The sequence below is a fragment of the Papilio machaon genome, chromosome 16 (genome assembly GCF_912999745.1).
Source record: "Papilio machaon chromosome 16, ilPapMach1.1, whole genome shotgun sequence".
In the NCBI taxonomy this organism is placed as follows: domain Eukaryota; kingdom Metazoa; phylum Arthropoda; class Insecta; order Lepidoptera; family Papilionidae; genus Papilio; species Papilio machaon.
Window position 1 is genome coordinate 5,977,283 of NC_060001.1, and position 16,780 is coordinate 5,994,062.

The 16,780-nt window shown below is 35.9% G+C and overlaps 4 protein-coding genes across 4 annotated transcripts; 1 reads left to right on the forward strand and 3 right to left on the reverse strand.

The window, feature by feature from the left end:
• Positions 1-83: 83 nt before the first annotated feature.
• On the forward strand, positions 84-6,712 carry LOC106716778 (guanine nucleotide exchange factor subunit Rich). The gene is made up of 15 exons (XM_045681665.1): positions 84-366; positions 760-867; positions 994-1,143; positions 1,959-2,142; positions 2,608-2,741; positions 3,231-3,322; positions 3,397-3,513; positions 4,201-4,357; positions 4,519-4,632; positions 4,718-4,972; positions 5,398-5,566; positions 5,797-5,985; positions 6,171-6,346; positions 6,425-6,496; positions 6,686-6,712. The coding sequence occupies exons 1-15, from the start codon at positions 226-228 to the stop codon at positions 6,710-6,712; spliced, it is 2,085 nt and encodes a 694-aa protein (XP_045537621.1). The 5' UTR covers positions 84-225.
• Positions 6,713-6,772: 60 nt separating this feature from the next.
• On the reverse strand, positions 6,773-8,128 carry LOC106716776 (cuticle protein 19). The gene is made up of 3 exons (XM_014510370.2): positions 8,046-8,128; positions 7,782-7,868; positions 6,773-7,615 (listed from the first exon to the last, which is right to left on the reverse strand). The coding sequence occupies exons 1-3, from the start codon at positions 8,061-8,063 to the stop codon at positions 6,998-7,000; spliced, it is 723 nt and encodes a 240-aa protein (XP_014365856.2). The 5' UTR covers positions 8,064-8,128; the 3' UTR covers positions 6,773-6,997.
• A 4,750-nt stretch (positions 8,129-12,878) lies between these two features.
• On the reverse strand, positions 12,879-14,257 carry LOC106716777 (cuticle protein 19.8). The gene is made up of 3 exons (XM_014510372.2): positions 14,056-14,257; positions 13,738-13,818; positions 12,879-13,586 (listed from the first exon to the last, which is right to left on the reverse strand). The coding sequence occupies exons 1-3, from the start codon at positions 14,071-14,073 to the stop codon at positions 12,978-12,980; spliced, it is 708 nt and encodes a 235-aa protein (XP_014365858.2). The 5' UTR covers positions 14,074-14,257; the 3' UTR covers positions 12,879-12,977.
• A 553-nt stretch (positions 14,258-14,810) lies between these two features.
• Positions 14,811-16,589, reverse strand: LOC106716775 (cuticle protein). The gene is made up of 4 exons (XM_014510369.2): positions 16,179-16,589; positions 16,002-16,097; positions 15,778-15,874; positions 14,811-15,634 (listed from the first exon to the last, which is right to left on the reverse strand). The coding sequence occupies exons 1-4, from the start codon at positions 16,194-16,196 to the stop codon at positions 14,988-14,990; spliced, it is 858 nt and encodes a 285-aa protein (XP_014365855.2). The 5' UTR covers positions 16,197-16,589; the 3' UTR covers positions 14,811-14,987.
• Between the last annotated feature and the right edge of the window lie 191 nt (positions 16,590-16,780).

Genomic DNA, 16,780 nt, shown 5'->3' on the forward strand with positions numbered 1-16,780 from the left:
TTTAAATTTAAAAGCTTAACAATCTGCACATGACATGGACGTAAATGTTACACACTCTTTGGTGACAAATGACAACCCCTAAACCTAGTAATTTTTGCAAAAGTTTACAACATTGCAATATTGTTGACATATTCAGTAATATTAGGAAAATTTACCTTTATATTTAAATAACTCACAGAAAGACCCTTAATTTGTAAAACAACAATAATCAAATGTTACACCGTAATGTATTTTCCAATAGGATGGCCGAAAGTGTGCAAGAATTTGGAAGCAGATGGACAGGCAATCAAACAAATAGTGTCAAATAGAGACAAAATACTTTTTGTGTCCCTGACTGATGATTCTATTATTATATGGTTTTGCAAGGTAAGTAACGGCAAATCCTGCTACAATACAAACTTATACTGAATATCTCTCACACTTAAAAAATAAGGTAGCAAAATATATCTCTTGTATTAAATTTTTCTTAAGTTTTTACGAAATATACCAGGTTAATGGTAAGTAGATAAAATATACAGCATGTGTATTAGTAACAGTACTATTTACAAAGTTGTCTGCTAACATTAATTAAAAAAACTTTCCCATTTTTAATTCGGTTGATAACAGACCACTAAGAAACTAATGCCATCGCTGATATGTGGAAAATGATTATATTTTCTTAAACTAAATAGGGTTCCTGTGATTAAAATTTGCTTTGGCAAAAGAGTTAAGATTTCAAGGACATACATCCACTATTGAAACTTTTATATTTTTTTACAGCCTACTGTACCAATAGTTTATCATAAGCGTAATGAGGATTCCCTACAGAGACTCGGTATCAATGTCGGCGTTGAATGGAAACCTGACTCTTCTATGATTTGTATATCGGTAAGAATTACTTAATTGTTAGAGAATAAAAAATAATTTCACAAATCTGCTATGTTAAATAAAAATCTAAGGTCCTTTATTTCTTGAAAAATCCTCATAGTAATATTAAGCAATAAAAATTTTCAGACACAAGAAGGACATTTAATCATCTACAATGTGGAGCCACAAAGTGAACAGACGGCATACAATCAATTTGATCCACCTACAGCTAGCCTACGCAGGGATTCAGCTGAGCTATTTGTTAAAGAGATGATACCATCACTTAAAATAACATTGGTAAATAATATCCACATATAATTACACACGTGGAATCTGGATATTTATCCAGGTTCTACTGTATCGGTAACTGGATAAGCATGAAACCACTGTCTGGTTCTCATGGACAACCTACATAGCGTAGAAACTCTATATCGACGCTGGAAAGCATAAACGCTGTAACCCTTGAAATCGCGAATATGTTTTTCACACGTTAATAATTTCAACCATTATCAAACGATAATGATTTTATTATAGGTTAGCACAAACTACACAACACTGCTAAATACCGCATGCTTGTAGGCGTATCAGCTTACGAGTTATGATTTTTTGACTCTCCTGTAAAGTTCATACTTTCGGGGTTACAGCGTTTACGATTTCCAGCGTCGATATGCAACAAAAATATTGCAGTCCCTTAAACTCTTGTTTATAATGTTTATCATTGGGAAAAAACAAATTAGGGATGTATTTTGCTTAATATCAACCATATGCTGATACTTCAATAACAATAAAACCATAAGACTTCCATCTGATACTGTATAAAAAAAATTTGGGATGTTTGTTTTGTTTAGATTTTTAAAATGTACTAATGAGATAACATCTACTGTGTAACTTCCGTTAATAGCATGATAGTTTAACCTAAATTATTTAAAATATCACTTTGTTTCATTCCAATATTTACACAGCTGACACATTTTTCATTTGGACTGCATCTTATAGTCATGTTATATTACATATATACAGGTAGAAACTAAGTTGCATTTATATGATAATTCATACTATAAAGTACTTATTTTCCATACATCTACTATTATAATAATATAAATGAATTTCAGTATAAAGAAGTTCTAGTATGGGATGGACAGATAACCCGTATGTGTTGTATATCCGGTACAGAGATTCTAGTGTGTACCACTCGCGCTCATCTACTCAGGTACAGATGGGACGGCACACAGAATAGAGACTACTGCTTAGACCTAGGACGGATACCATTCTCTATTAATCAACAAGTTTCTAAAGGTAATGAAATATATATTTTTGTCCTTTTTTAACTTTTTCCATCTCAGAAGTTGTATTTTTTCGTCCTGTTGGTAGAATTCTTTTGACATTCTGACTGTTCATCAATATATCTTACATCTTACTAATATTATAAATGCAAATGTTTTGATGGATGAATGAATGGATGGAGGGATGGATGGATGTTTGTTTGAAGGTATCTCCCGATTGGCTCAATGGATCTTGCTGAAATTTGGCCCAGATGTAAAACATAGTCTGGAAGAACACATAGTCTACTTATCAAGTTTTTTTTTCATTACACGCGGACGGTATCGCGGGTGACAGCTAGTTTAAAATTAACTACAATTTACCAGAGCAAATGTACTCTAAGTACATCAGAAAAATTTGTTAAAGAAATTATTATATTTATATTAATTGATTGTTTCCTTCTACTTAAGCACTTCCAACTAACTAGTTATTTACTTTCAGCCGAACCTATCCTTGAAGATAACACACATGTAAATGATATTGAATATTCCCCATTAGTCTGTGGCTTTGGTATCACTCTGAATGATGGCCGGGCGGCATACCTCACCGCTCCTAACCTGAAATTTGATCCAAATGTAAGCTTTTAACCGATACCTTTGCAGTAGTTAATACCATAAAAGTTTGTATTTAATAATTTTTTAATATTTTTATATATATTTATATTTGTAATAAGTTTAAGCTAAATTATTAATTAAAAAAATAATATTTTGATAATAATTTGGCTTTTATATTAGTAAATCTAAAACATAGGAAATTTGTTGTAAATGGTTAGGATTGAATTCAAAAAGGTTCAATTTATTTTTCATATTGTTATATTTTATTTGTCTGATTGATTTATTTATTAAAATATATTTTATTCGACCAGATTTTATTGGATATGGAACTATGGGTAAGAAGTTGCTTACACTCGAGTAACATTGTAAAATCATAGTTGCTAGTTCCCAATGTCCCCTAAAATCTAAATTAATTTTATATATTATATGCTAATTTATCTTACGGTATGTACTGATTTTTATAAAAAAGTAGAACTTTTTTGTTTGTTTGAAATATATACATTTTTTTAGGCAGTACAAGGAATTTGGGCTCCGGGCATTGATGATGCCACATGTGCAAGAGTTAACCATAAATTTAGACTTATTGCTATTGGCAGAAGAAAGTAAGTATAATTTATAACAGTAATACCTTACTTGTACCATTACAGTTGTTTACTAAAAATGTATATTATTTCAGTTCACAAGTCGACGTGTTTACGATAGACGAAGTGACTGGGGGTTTGGAGTTGTCGCACACTATGGTTCTCAGTTCAAAAGATTTTCCTGGAGATCCTGGACCTGTGAAGTGCATTAGGTAAAGTTTTGAAAAACCTATATATTAAACAGTTTCATTTGTCTACATATATAGGTATGTAAGAAATTCCCATATTTTTTTTGTCTCGTAGACACCATTTAAAATTCCAAGGGTTTCAGTGAACCCCTTGCTTCTCATTACTATGTTACTAATATAATAAATGCTAATGTTTAGATGGATGGATGGATGAAGGTTTATTAGAAGGGATCTCCAAGACAGCACAACGGATCTAGATTAAATTTGGCATAGATGTAGAATATAGTCTGGAATAACACATAGGATACTTATTAAATTTTTTTTCCGCGCGAATGAAGTCGCGGGTGATACCTAGTATTCCATAAAAACATCAAATCATTATGAAGTTTACAACTAATGATAGTAAAAATAAAAAATATAGGGACTTTTGTCCCGTGCAAGTTTTTCCCGTCTTGTGACTCTGGGTTTCTCGTCCACTTGAAACACTTTATTTATTTTATAAGGTAGCAAACGAGCAAGCGGCCATCTAATTCGCCGAAATAGCGAAGTGACCACTGCCTATTAACACCCGTAATTGCAGAAGCAATGCCTACCTTTAATCGACAGAGGAAGGGACGCGCTGAAAGAGAATATTTCCCATTCCTATGAATCCCGTCCTCCGTCAAAGCCGCTGCCCCTACCCATCCCTTACTTGGACAATGACTGTTATAGATGGACAGCGGACGGTCGTGCGGTGGCTGTGAGTTGGGAACGCGGCGGTATATCAGTGTGGAGTACGTTTGGTGCACTGCTCATGTGCTCACTGGCCTGGGATTATGGCCTCAGCCAGGATCTCAGCAAACACAACCCCCTCGTCATATCCAGTATGGTCAGTTATTATACACAGTTACACAAGACTAGTGAAATTACCTATTAAGTATTCAGACTGTCTTTAAATCGAAAGGTCTAATTGTCACTAAGGGAACTTCTACTTAACCATTAAACAACTGAGAGTGGTAATAAGTGATTTTTTTACGATACGTTGTACAGGAATGGGCTACAGAAGGCTATCAGTTATGGATGGTGAAAGTTGAAAGCGATACAAGCTCGAATTTAATACAAATGGATTTCATTAAAAGTCCGCTCAGTGTAAATCCATGTATGGTGAGTCAAAATATAATTTGATAATAATATTTGTTGTAATAAATAAAATTTTGTTAATTAATTATTTTGAAATTATTGATTACAGAGCAATCAAAGGCATTTATATTTACAAGCAGATGATAAACTTTATGTCAATTTAGAAGACAACCTGACAAGAAAGACCAAGATATCAATGATTGATTCATCCGATTACCAAGAGAATGGTCTACCGGACCAGCACACACTTGAGTACGATAAGAAAGCCAAGTACAAAGACTTTGTTGATGACAATGAGTGCAGGAAGCAATGGATTGTATTGCCATTACCAGCTACATATATTGCTACCAATTGGCCACTTAGGGTAAAGAAATTTTACTATATCATTTGTAACAATATACAGTCGAACCTGTGTAAATGTAAACTGGGTAAGCGTAAGTGTAATTGACGTTTTTAGCCCATTACACCTCTATAAGTGAGAAAATTGTCCCATTCTCTTGTACTCTCACTAATCCAGGTTCGACTGTATCTTTAAAATTAGATCAAATTATGATTATAAAAATAGTACGAACTTATAGATTTAAAGTTAGAGTACTTTCGTTTTTTAATTTGTTGTGTCCCTGTCTTTGTTTTTAATTATTTTGCTATGTTGACTTCTTTCAAGAATTAAGGGTCGTTCGATCTGTTCGATTCACACCATTTTAGCCGTTTGCTTCCACTATCTAGTCTTCTTAGAAATAAATACACTAGTACTATTTACGTATTGTACACTATTTATGTATTGTACAGTACAGCGCTATAGACGATGCGGGCGTGAATGTATGTGTGGCGGGGCGCGCGGGTCTGGCGCACTACAACTGCGTCTCGCGACGCTGGAAGCTGTTCGGCAACGAGGCCCAGGAGAAGGACTTTGTCGTCACTGGCGGCATGCTCTGGTGGAGGGACTACATCGTTATAGGTAAGCAAGCTCTCAAGCAACTGATGTGTAAAAAAATGTAGAATTTTCGAATAGATTTATGTTAACTCTCTCCTTTACTTTCCTTTTTATTGATACAGTTTAATTTAACTATGTACAATGTGATTGGCTAATTTTTTAGTTATTAAAAACATTGTGAAAGAGAAGTTTACCAATCTTGTGCTATCTAGAATTATTACAACAAATTTTACAATAAACCGCTAATTTGTTAGGCTGCTACAGTATATTGGATGGGCACGATGAGATCCGTTTCTACCCGCGCGATGCGAAGCTCGACAACAGGTTCGCTAAGATGGTGCGTGCGCAGGCGCAGGTGTACGCGCTCGACGCACTCGACGATCAGCTCGTCGTGTTCTCTGCGGACGCGCTCGTAACTATTTACGAACTCAGTGTTGAGAAAAGTTAGTAACGGTATCTTATTTTGTTATTGATTGTTTTTAATGGTTTAATTTTTAAATTAATATGTATTATTAACCGTCGCACTCAGAATTGTTAGGTGGTTACTTAAGGCGTCCTTCAGATTTTTTTAAGAGAAATCTATAACGATTATTTCATGAAGATTTCTAATATGTTTTGTTCCATCTAGATGGTGGTATTGAGATGCGTTGCGTGCAGGCGGTAGATATATCTGCGCTGTCGCACCCGGCTTGCGTAGTGTCGGCGGCGCTGTGTCGCCTGCAGGAGCAGCCAGGCCCGCCGCATCTCGCGCGTCCTCATGCGCCCGCGCACGCGCAACCCACGCCCCTAGCGCCGCACTCACTGGTCAGTACATCAACCATACACTCTCATACATATCAATTTGTATATAATAAGTCGTTTTAATACTCAATTTGTATGTAGGTAATAAATGCCAGCGGGAAACTAATGATGGTGCAGAGAGAGGAATACGACGTCGATGAAGATAACAATCCGGTAAGGCTCGCTTATCTTACTTCTTTCTTAAAATTATAAATGCAAATGTTTGGATAGATGGATGTTTGTCTGAAGGTATCTCCAGAACGGCTGTATGGATCTGGATGAAATTTGGCACAGATGTAGAACATAGTCTAGAAGAACACATAGACAGTTAAGTTTTTTTAAATTAATTTTGCGCGGATGTAGTCGCGGGTGACAGCTAGTCCTATATAAATTACGTCCAGGAGGGGCAGATGTATGACATGTGGGACAGATAAATAACAATTTGTTTTTGTTCTTTATAAAACTTTATTTACATTCGTATAAATTTAAATCAGGTACACTTCTCTAGTCTGGAAATACCATATATCTTAACTTCTAATAAGACCTATGTGTACTTTTACACGTGCTTCTTTTATACAATGTGCAAAAACACACAAGTGTCGCGAGTAACTAAGAGGTTACTTATACACGTAGAAGTTACAGCTTACTGTTATGTGGCACAGGATGTAGTCATCCTTAATGCTTAGTCTTAATTGTCAGCGTCTTACCATCTAGGGCGATAGGACCTGTGGCCCATCTCCGGACAATGTTGCCCTTATGACCGTACGAGGTGCCGGACACCGAGACCCAAGAGGGCTGTTGTGTTTGAATTGGGTACGGGAGGTAATCCAACGTTTGGTATTGTGCTAGGAGAGGCGTAGTCTCCAAGTATTGTGTTAGTAGTTGTCCGTGTGCCATTGGCTCTTCTACCGGCGCGGGCAATGGCGCGGGTGCGGGCGCGGCGTAGTAAGACGGCTCCTCTAGGATCGGAGCAATGGGAGCGATCTGCTGGTATGAAGGGTACGGCACCTGGTATTCGTAGGACGGTGTGAATAGGACCTGTTCTTGTATTTTTGGCGCGATTTGTCCATACACGGCCGACATTGAATGCACATTGGGTCCGGACCTCTTGACGACCGCGTTAAAACCGCGTACGGCGTCCGCGGTGTACTCCACAACGCGTACGTTTCCGTCGGGCTCCACCAATGAGTAGGAGCCCTTGACCACGTCGCCGTCGCGTTTTTCCCATTGCGCTTTGTTATCGCCGGTAGATGGGTCGTTGACGGCATAATTGAACTCGTAATTCGGGTTCGGCTGAAAAAATAAATGCAAAATATAAATGATAACACAGAGGTAGCTATTAGTTGTTGTAATCCACTATCTAGGCCGCATCTAATTGTGGGTATAAGGGAAAATAAAGCAGCAGTAATATTAAGAAATTAGGAAGTACAAACGAATGGCAGCAAACATTGTTACGCACAATTTTGTCGACGGTCGCATAGGTCGCGTATCCGAGCGAGGGTCCGTACTCCGACGCCATCGCAACGGATACCATAAGGCAACATACCTGAAAATTAAACAAACGTTTAAGTTTTAAATATCAACAGTCACTGCTGTTTAGTCTAATTAGAGTTTGATAATTCAATTAAATGACATTTCATGTATGAAAAACGAAAGTGGTGACACGTTAAATCGAACTGTTTATAACTGCATTTAATATTTAAATTAACAAATATATAATTACCGTTAAATACTTGTTCATTTTGCTGACAAGGTATTCCAGTAAGCAATTGAAGTGCACTGTGTTTTTGTCATCGAGCACTAGCATTTTATATAGCACTAATTATTCCGACGGGTGTGCGTCGCGCCGGTTTTGTTGGCCATCTCGTTTCCACGGATGGTTTGACATGTGTGCTTTTCTGCGTATTCTAGTATAATTTAACGGACTCCGCGCTCATAATCGTGTTACTTGTTATGTCTTCAATTGTTTTTTTTTTTTTTGATTAAATTAAAAATAATTTCTGTTATGATGAGATAATGGTTACAGCTCAGTAGTTGTACTTTGAATCTTGCGACCTGATTTTCGAGAGAGAATATTTTTTTTAATTCTATATTAACAATTAAAATGTTAATCAAAGTCGTACGTAGTTGTTTGTTCTGTTTACTTTTTTGCGTGTTTTAAGTTTTTTTTTTATAAATTATTCCTGTTAGCAAAGGTGGGCATTAACTCGTTAATCCGTTAATCGTTAATTAACGAAGTTAACATTTTCCTTAACGGATTAACTTTTAAGTTAAATTCAAAAAGTGTTAACGCTCTTGTTAACTTCCGTTAAATTTTACTTCCGTTAATTTAGTCCGTTAATTGTCACAATAGACACTTATTGACGTGTTGTCATTTTATTTAAATTATGCATCAGGCTACATTCCTAAGTTCGGCTATGTTCGGCGACCGTCGGCGAGTCGAATGGTGAACGAGAACGAGAGAGAACGAGCGAGTGTGATGCATGTTATACAATACACCGAGCGGCCGGGATAAACGTGATCAAAAGAGTACGACAGAATCCTTGTTAGAAAATAGTGAAGATTTAAACAAACTTACCTCTATCAAATATTGCGAAGTTTGGGCGCTAGACACCTTCGAAGTTTATTAATTATTTCATATTTACACAAATGTCTCGAAAAGTGTTTGTTACATTTTATTCACATTAAAACTGGTTTTCATTTATTTAACATCACTTTTTTTAGAACAAGACTTTGTTATAAAATCAACATAAGGTTCGAAATCACTTTACTCTTAATACAATAATTGTTATACGTGAGACGCAAAATCTATTAAAAAGATAAACTGAATTGCAATCAAAATAATCGAGTGTGCATTACTCTTCAACGTCGTACCTAAAATACAACTAAACTTTGTTGCAGACAAAATGTTTATTTTAATTTTGGAGTTTAAAGACAACAAAAAATATTAAAAAAAAATAGTTTATGGTTCATTTGAAAAAGCGTACAAATAGGATTATTTTGTCATTGCGTAGATAAGAAACAAACAATGAAAAAAAAAAATTTTAAAATTCGAAAGACGAAATGTGCACGCAATAAACGTACCTCAAAAACAAAAGGGATTTAGGTGTTTATTACCGTCGTTTGTTTTTTCGGGGCTTCTTCATAGTCAACGAAAAATAATTTTACATTTTAAAAATATGAACAAAGGATCAAATGGACAGCCGCACAGAGAATACGATAACGAACTCGATGGATTTATGGCCCCAACCCTTCTAATTGTCGGGGATGCACGTGCGCTGCGCAAAGACAATAGCGAAGATAATTTGTTTGTTTACAAAAAAAGTATACGACAAAACGAGAAAGAATGAGGAAAAAGATAAAATAATTATGTTAGTGAAATAATGTTAAACTGTGTTATACTAAATTTAATATATGAAATTTCGCCACAAGTGACCTTTACAAAAAGACATCGATTATTTACGTATATCGAAACTTTATTTTAAAATTAATCGAATGTCGTTGAAAATAATTCAAAACATATTCTTACTAATTAACTATAACGATTTTATAGGTGATAAGAAAGAGAGAAGACATCACCCGCGATCGGTTGTTTTCGTTATGTCGTGTAACTTGTGCTATATATTATACACTGAGAGTAATTTAACTTGATTTAACATAAAACAATAGATCGGACGATAGATCATTAGATGATAGAAGTTATCGAAGGGATCTCAGTTGTATAGTTTGATGTGTTGAGATGTATCACTGGATTGGTTATATAATTTATTTATCAATGTTATAATAAGTTTCCTCTGATGTTAGAAGTTTTATTAATAAATCTATATTAATAAATAAAAAGTACGTAAAAAATTATAAGTCTGTTCGTGGGTCCTTAGCTAAAATAAAAAAAAATATTACCAAATTATACATAAAATGAAATGTTCAGTTGTTGGAGTATGAGCAAATGAATATCCGGGTGCAAATAGTAACAGATAAATGTAAATACTGCACAAAAGTTTTGATTGTTTTTTTATATAAATATTATCACATGTCTTAACTGTTTAATAGAAAATTTGTGTTGTCTAAATTTAGTTAGCTATCTAATTCCGTGACGTCGGATTGTCGATAAAAAAATTGACTGAAAAAGTCAATTGTCCATCATTGTCAGTGTAGTATATAAGTGTGTGTAACTAGTGCATGCTATGTCATTATTATGTTACAGGCATTAGTACATCGCTCCTATTGTCTAAATTATATTTTAGTATATTATATAACTAAACTATTGAAAGTCTCGACAAAATCGGTCCATACGATTCGGAGATTATTCATATGGCCATTTCCCGCTTGCGCCTTATACTCGTAATATAAACAAAAATTAACTTTAACTGTTAACTTTAACTTGCGTTAAATTTTCGTAAATTAAACGCTTTAACGATTAACGAAGTTAAATTTTTATTTAACGAATTAACGATTAACGAAGTTAACTTTTTGATTAACTGTGCCCACCTATGCCTGTTAGGTCTAAATAGGGGTTGTATTTAGAAATGTTTTTCACAGCTTAAGACACAGCAAAGCCTAGAGACTTGAAACCTAGGGGTTGTTATGTATGTGAGTACTAAGAAAAGATTTTCTGTAATTCGCCCCCTAATGGTCTAAAGGACGGGTGGTTTGAACGTTTAAAATAGTTTATAACACTGTTATTCCTTCAACAGAATTATTGCATAAAAATTGATATGAAATCTTTTCAGAACAAATAATTAATTCATCATCAGTTCACTATACGTTCCCACCGCGGGGCTCGGAGCCTACCCCAAGTTAGGAGTGACTAGGCCATAGTCAACCACGCTGGTCAAGTGCGGATTGGTTGACTTCACACATATCATTGAATTTCTTCTCAGATATGTACACCGTTTTCCTTCACCGTAAGAACGTCGGATAAATGTACATATGTAAATCGAAAAACACATTGGTACTTTAAATAATTAATGACATGGTTCAACATTTTCTCAAATGTATCTTGTAAATGTCACAGCTTAGATACGACAAATACATAATATATGATCCAACTATTTGATTCTCCTTCGGCCACTTATGTTTTGCGTTCTTAAATATAAAATTAATATATTATTATTGTTAAATAGTTTTCTTTTGTAAAGATGTGTGTGTTGTCCTTTGATGTTTGTTTGTGCGTCTTAGCACGGTTTTTTTTTTATTTTGTTTATACAGGATATCCATAATATTACCATTTTCAAACCTGAAATAGAAAGCTTATATTTTATTGCACATATTTTATAAGGGTCCGGACGTCTTGACGACCGCGTTAAAACCGCGTACGGCGTCCGCGGTGTACTCCACAATGCGTACGTTTCCGTCGGGCTCCACCAATGAATACGGGCTCCACACTCCGTACAATAGAATGGAGTAAATGTTACAGCGCGCTCGCATCGCATCGCAACATAAGATTAGCGTTTCATTTCTCAGAAGGGTCTTAAATCTGAAGAAAAGAGGCATTTTCTATGCGGGATCATATTGTGATTTTCTGTTTAATTTGTCATTTTTAAATAAAGAATGACATAAAAGTTGGAAACATAAAATCTGTGTCTATTCAGATTTTTGCATGTTTAAAAGTTTTAGGGTATAGACTTACAAGGATATTTGACCCGGTGGGCTTAAGTTTAACCTAATTATGATAGTTGACTAGCGCCTTCCTGTTACTGTCCAACAAAAGTGTTACAAGGTCCTATACGTACTGTAGGTGTCATATCATGTTTTTTTATACAATTTTCTATGCCCACGTAGGTTTTATATATTTACTGACAGGAACAGTCGCGGTAGCAGCGACTCTCATCGGACTAGATATCCTTGTTTGTTTGACACAAAGAAGTAGAAAAAATATTGTCAATCATGTCATCTTTACTATGTGTTTCCACTGCCGATACTTTTATTAAAACATTATGGTTTTTATTTCGTCAAAGATAATGTAAAGGATGACGATATGTATCAAAACAACTGTCAGCACAGTTTGCACTTAGTAACATTTGTTGCACTTTCTTTCCCTAAGTTTCTATTATCAGAAGACCTGTACGTAAACTTATCTCTATTTTTTCTTAGATGGAGAAAGGAAGGTGAAAAAGTGAAAAGCTCATATTCTTATTCTATTCTTTATTTATATTTTTTGTTTTTTTTTAATCAACATCCAGTCTTTCGGTTTCGTTACATTACTATATAAAATAATACTACATAAAACATTATTATATAAACATTACCACATTAAATATATATTACTTCTGTTCAGAAGTAAATATATAAAATGGAACTTATAGTATGTTCTATTTATGGTCAATATCCCTGACAATATAAGGAGGTAGCATAGTTTCGCTTGTTTTGATGTGGTAAATCCGGCCCTGTGTATCACTTTTTAAAAAGTACAAAATATTCTGGGATACTAATGTTAAAGCCATGTTTTTTTTACTTTCACTTATTAACATTTTACAAGAAACTTGCAATAAACTTTATAAATAGTGCCAGCACAACAGAACACTAAATTTTTACAAATTTCAAAACTAAAATTTGATTTTGGAGTAACAAGGATAACTAGGGCGAACAGACTAGATACATTTTACGGATAACATCATACAAAATTATGTATACACGTATACATAAACATTATAAATCAATTTTTCGTCTTAATAACTAATGTTTTAACGTTTTGTAATGATATAGGTCCAGTTGTCCACTCGTGTAACTTGCCGTTTATGTATTTCTTGCTAAAGATAGTCGCGAAGGCTCCTTGCGCCACCGCGCCGTTGACCGGCACCCAGCCCCCGTACGATCTAGTGACAGGGTCCCATGGTAGGCTCCAGTGACCCAAAGATGTCACTTTCGGGAGACCTATCGCTAAAGGCGCAGAGCCGAAACCGTAGTTATAACTGGAAATAATCGAATTTTTAGGACCGCTGTTAGTGACCGTGGAAATACTAACTGGAGTTATATCAACCACAGGCACAACTTTAATAGGTGCCTTAGTCTTAATGGGTCCTACTCCGTGAATTGTTTTTGTTATGATCGTTATTGGGTGTACATTAGCTCCGATATTCTTGACCACTGCTCTGAAACCTTTTAAATCGTTCGCAGAATATTCCACCACACGAATGGTACCGTCAGGCTCTCGTAAGGAGTACGCACCATTGACGACATCACCGTCCCTTGATTCCCATTGCGCTTTGTTGTCTTTTGTTATTGGGTCGTTTATGGCATAGTTGAAGCCATACCGAGGATAATCCTGTAAAAAGATTAATCTTTAAACCAAAATTTTCGATTTTATTATCTTCGCCAGTAACGTTAATATGTGTATAGATTTCTGAGATTCGTATGAAATTGAAACGTAATGGCAAAATGTTCATTACGGAAAATAAATGTTAAAGAATACTTACGTATTCGGAGACAAGAGTCTTGCGTGATACGACGGCACTCGTAACCGATGCCACCGCCAACAGGGCCGTCAAACATAAATTCTGAAAAAAAAAAATCCAGAGTTAACGTGAGGAAGTGCAAAGTCTTGCATGCATGCGAAGCTCAAGTTTGTATTTTGTTATACTGAACATATTTCAACTAATAAAGATAAGAATTTAATTCACGAACTGTCATATCTTTGCCAATGTTTTTGCTAAATCAAAACTCGACAGTTATCAGTAATAATAAATGAAGCCTGTAAACGAAACAAATGTATGAAAACGATACGGTTTAATTACCATCAAAAGTTGATTCATGTCGCTTGTGCTGGTCGTTCAACTGTTGAATGTGTGATTTATTGGGCGATGTGTGTTTATATGCTTATCGAAAACGATGCCGGTAGTGCAGTGCTAGGGGAACCCACCTCGCTACTTCTTTATAGTTACATGTCTGACATAAGCACGACCCGTTTTCATCGGGTTTCCGCAGCGTGTTATGCGACTCTGATGCGTAATCCGCATTTAATGATTGTTTTTTGTACTCTACTTTGGTTTTGTTATGTGCGTAGAGGAGGGGAAGCTGATTTGTAGTTTTGTACTAATAATCGTTTAAACTCTTATTTTTGTATACCAGTTTTTACACTGAGAAAGCAAAATTAATTGACCAAAGTAGACTCTCGAGTTGGAGAAAACAATGATATGAAAATTTCTTAATGTCTTAAAATTTGATTATTTTATATAAGATTAAATCTGAAATTAGGTCGGGATTAGCCTATATATGTTTTCGTAGCCCCTCTACGAATCGTCGTAGCATCTCTTTAAGTTGTTAAAGTGCAAGTTAGTAATATTTTTTTTTTCATCCTTACCACGGATACATGTTATATATATATTTATATATTAACATCAATTCTTAATTTTCGAACATCATTTATAAATGTGTGTAATTGTTACAGTCGAGTGTTTTTGATAGTTACTTATGCAAATGTTGCATACATACATACATACTGAAGAATGAGGTTAAATGAAACAAAGATGGGTTACCACACAGTGGCCGATGTATTTATCAGTGCAGCTTTATTTCCAACTAATTTAAATAACATATTTATTATCCTAACACTTACACGATTTGACACTAATGCTCTTACTATTTAAGAAGGGACTAGGTACAAGAGTTTTTGGTAGCGGCAGCTAAATATGTTGTCGAGTTCATGCCGTCATCTTTCCCGCTGCGCTCAGTGTTTATATCCCAAACCCAGGCTGTCCCATGACGCTCCATGAGCATCATATCCAAGGTCGTATCCGTTACCTGCTAGCAAAGAATCTTTCAGCAAGTAATCTCCCAATGAGATCGGGGATAGTTGCTCCGTACTTTTCAATAGCGGCCATGGAGCTAACAGACCTGGATCTAATAGAGGCGCTGTTTTAATAGGCGCGGTCGGAATAGATAACGCTTTGTAGATAGATTCGGCTAGGATCGGATTGGGTAGGGGTGCCTTCTCATAAGATTCAGTAATAATAGGTTGTGGTATGATTGGAGCTTTATAAATGGGAGTTGTTAGGATTGGGGCTATCGGTGCAACCGATTTAGCAATTGGCGCAGCTTTGTAGAAAGCCGAAGAGGAGACGGCCCCACTATAAGCTGATCCACTGACTAAAGGCGCGTTAGCAAGCGCCTCGATTTTGGCCACCGAGCCCACGCTGATAGGGGCGACGGCGGATCCGTGGCTCAGCAGGGGAATGGGCGCCTTGTATATGGGCGCCGCAACGGGGTGAAGGTTAGGACCGATGCGTTTTACCACAGCGTTGAAGCCAGACTTTGCATCTGCCCAGTATTCCACCACCCGTATGCTACCGTCGGGCTCCACGAGTGAGTATGCCCCTGTCAAATAAACATGATATGGATAAATTTTCTAAAATAACAAATAATTATAACTTTTAATTAAAAGGAATTAATAGGTTTAAGAGAATACAAAAAATGTCCCCGTAAACCAAGGGCTTGATTATTTAAGACTTTAAACTTACCTTTAACCGAGTCTCCGTCTCGTTTCTCCCATTGCGCCTTGTTGTCTCCAGTATGCGGATCTTTTACTGCATACTCGAAGGCATAACTTGGATACGCCTACGAACAGGAACATATGTATTTCAGTAAAACTATATTATAACCGTTTCATTTCAATCCATATCAGACTTGAAAAGGACATTACGTTGTGAGTGGTCTGTGGCAACTTAAATATTACAACACTCACATAGTAATCTACAGAGGAATGCCCTGGGGCGTAGATGAGTCCGTCTAGCGTCCCATCAGCCTTGCTAACTGCTGTCAGGGCAAGAAGGCACGTTACCTAGACAATTAAAAAACAACACTTCAATACCGTATCATTCAAAAACCCATATTTATCTTGTCTATACAAAAAAAAACACACCGCTAAATAAAGTTTCATTTTTTTGCGAGGAGCTGTCGCCACCTGGTGTGCAAAACGTACTGGTACTTAGTTAGTTAGGCTGGACCATTTATAGGCGATTATTTAACACGTCCGTGTCCTGGCGTGGAGAGGATATAGAGCGGGTGCGCCCGCGCCGCCCGTGTCCGCTCCACGAGCCTTGCATCACGCTTCCATATTTTCAAACAACCTTCGATCGGTGAAAACGCGATATGTACTGTATCGATACTGCTGTCGATATTATGAAGACCACTAACTTTGAATTAACTTAATTAACGTTTCCTTTAATAAGTGTTAAATTTTATTGAGTGTGAAGAATGTTAACTACAACAATGTAATCATTTTAATAACTTATATTAATTAAGGGATTATGAAAGAGTTGTGTTTCCTCAGTTAACACGGGAACAATTAGTTTCTTATTATAAAAGACTAGCTTTTACCCGCGACTCCGTCCGCGCGGAATAAAAAAAAAATAGAAAACGGGGTAAAAATTATCCTATGTCCGTTTCCTGGTTCTAAGCTACCTGCCCACCAATTTTCAGTCAAATCGATTCAACTGCTCTTGAGTTATAAATGGTGTAACT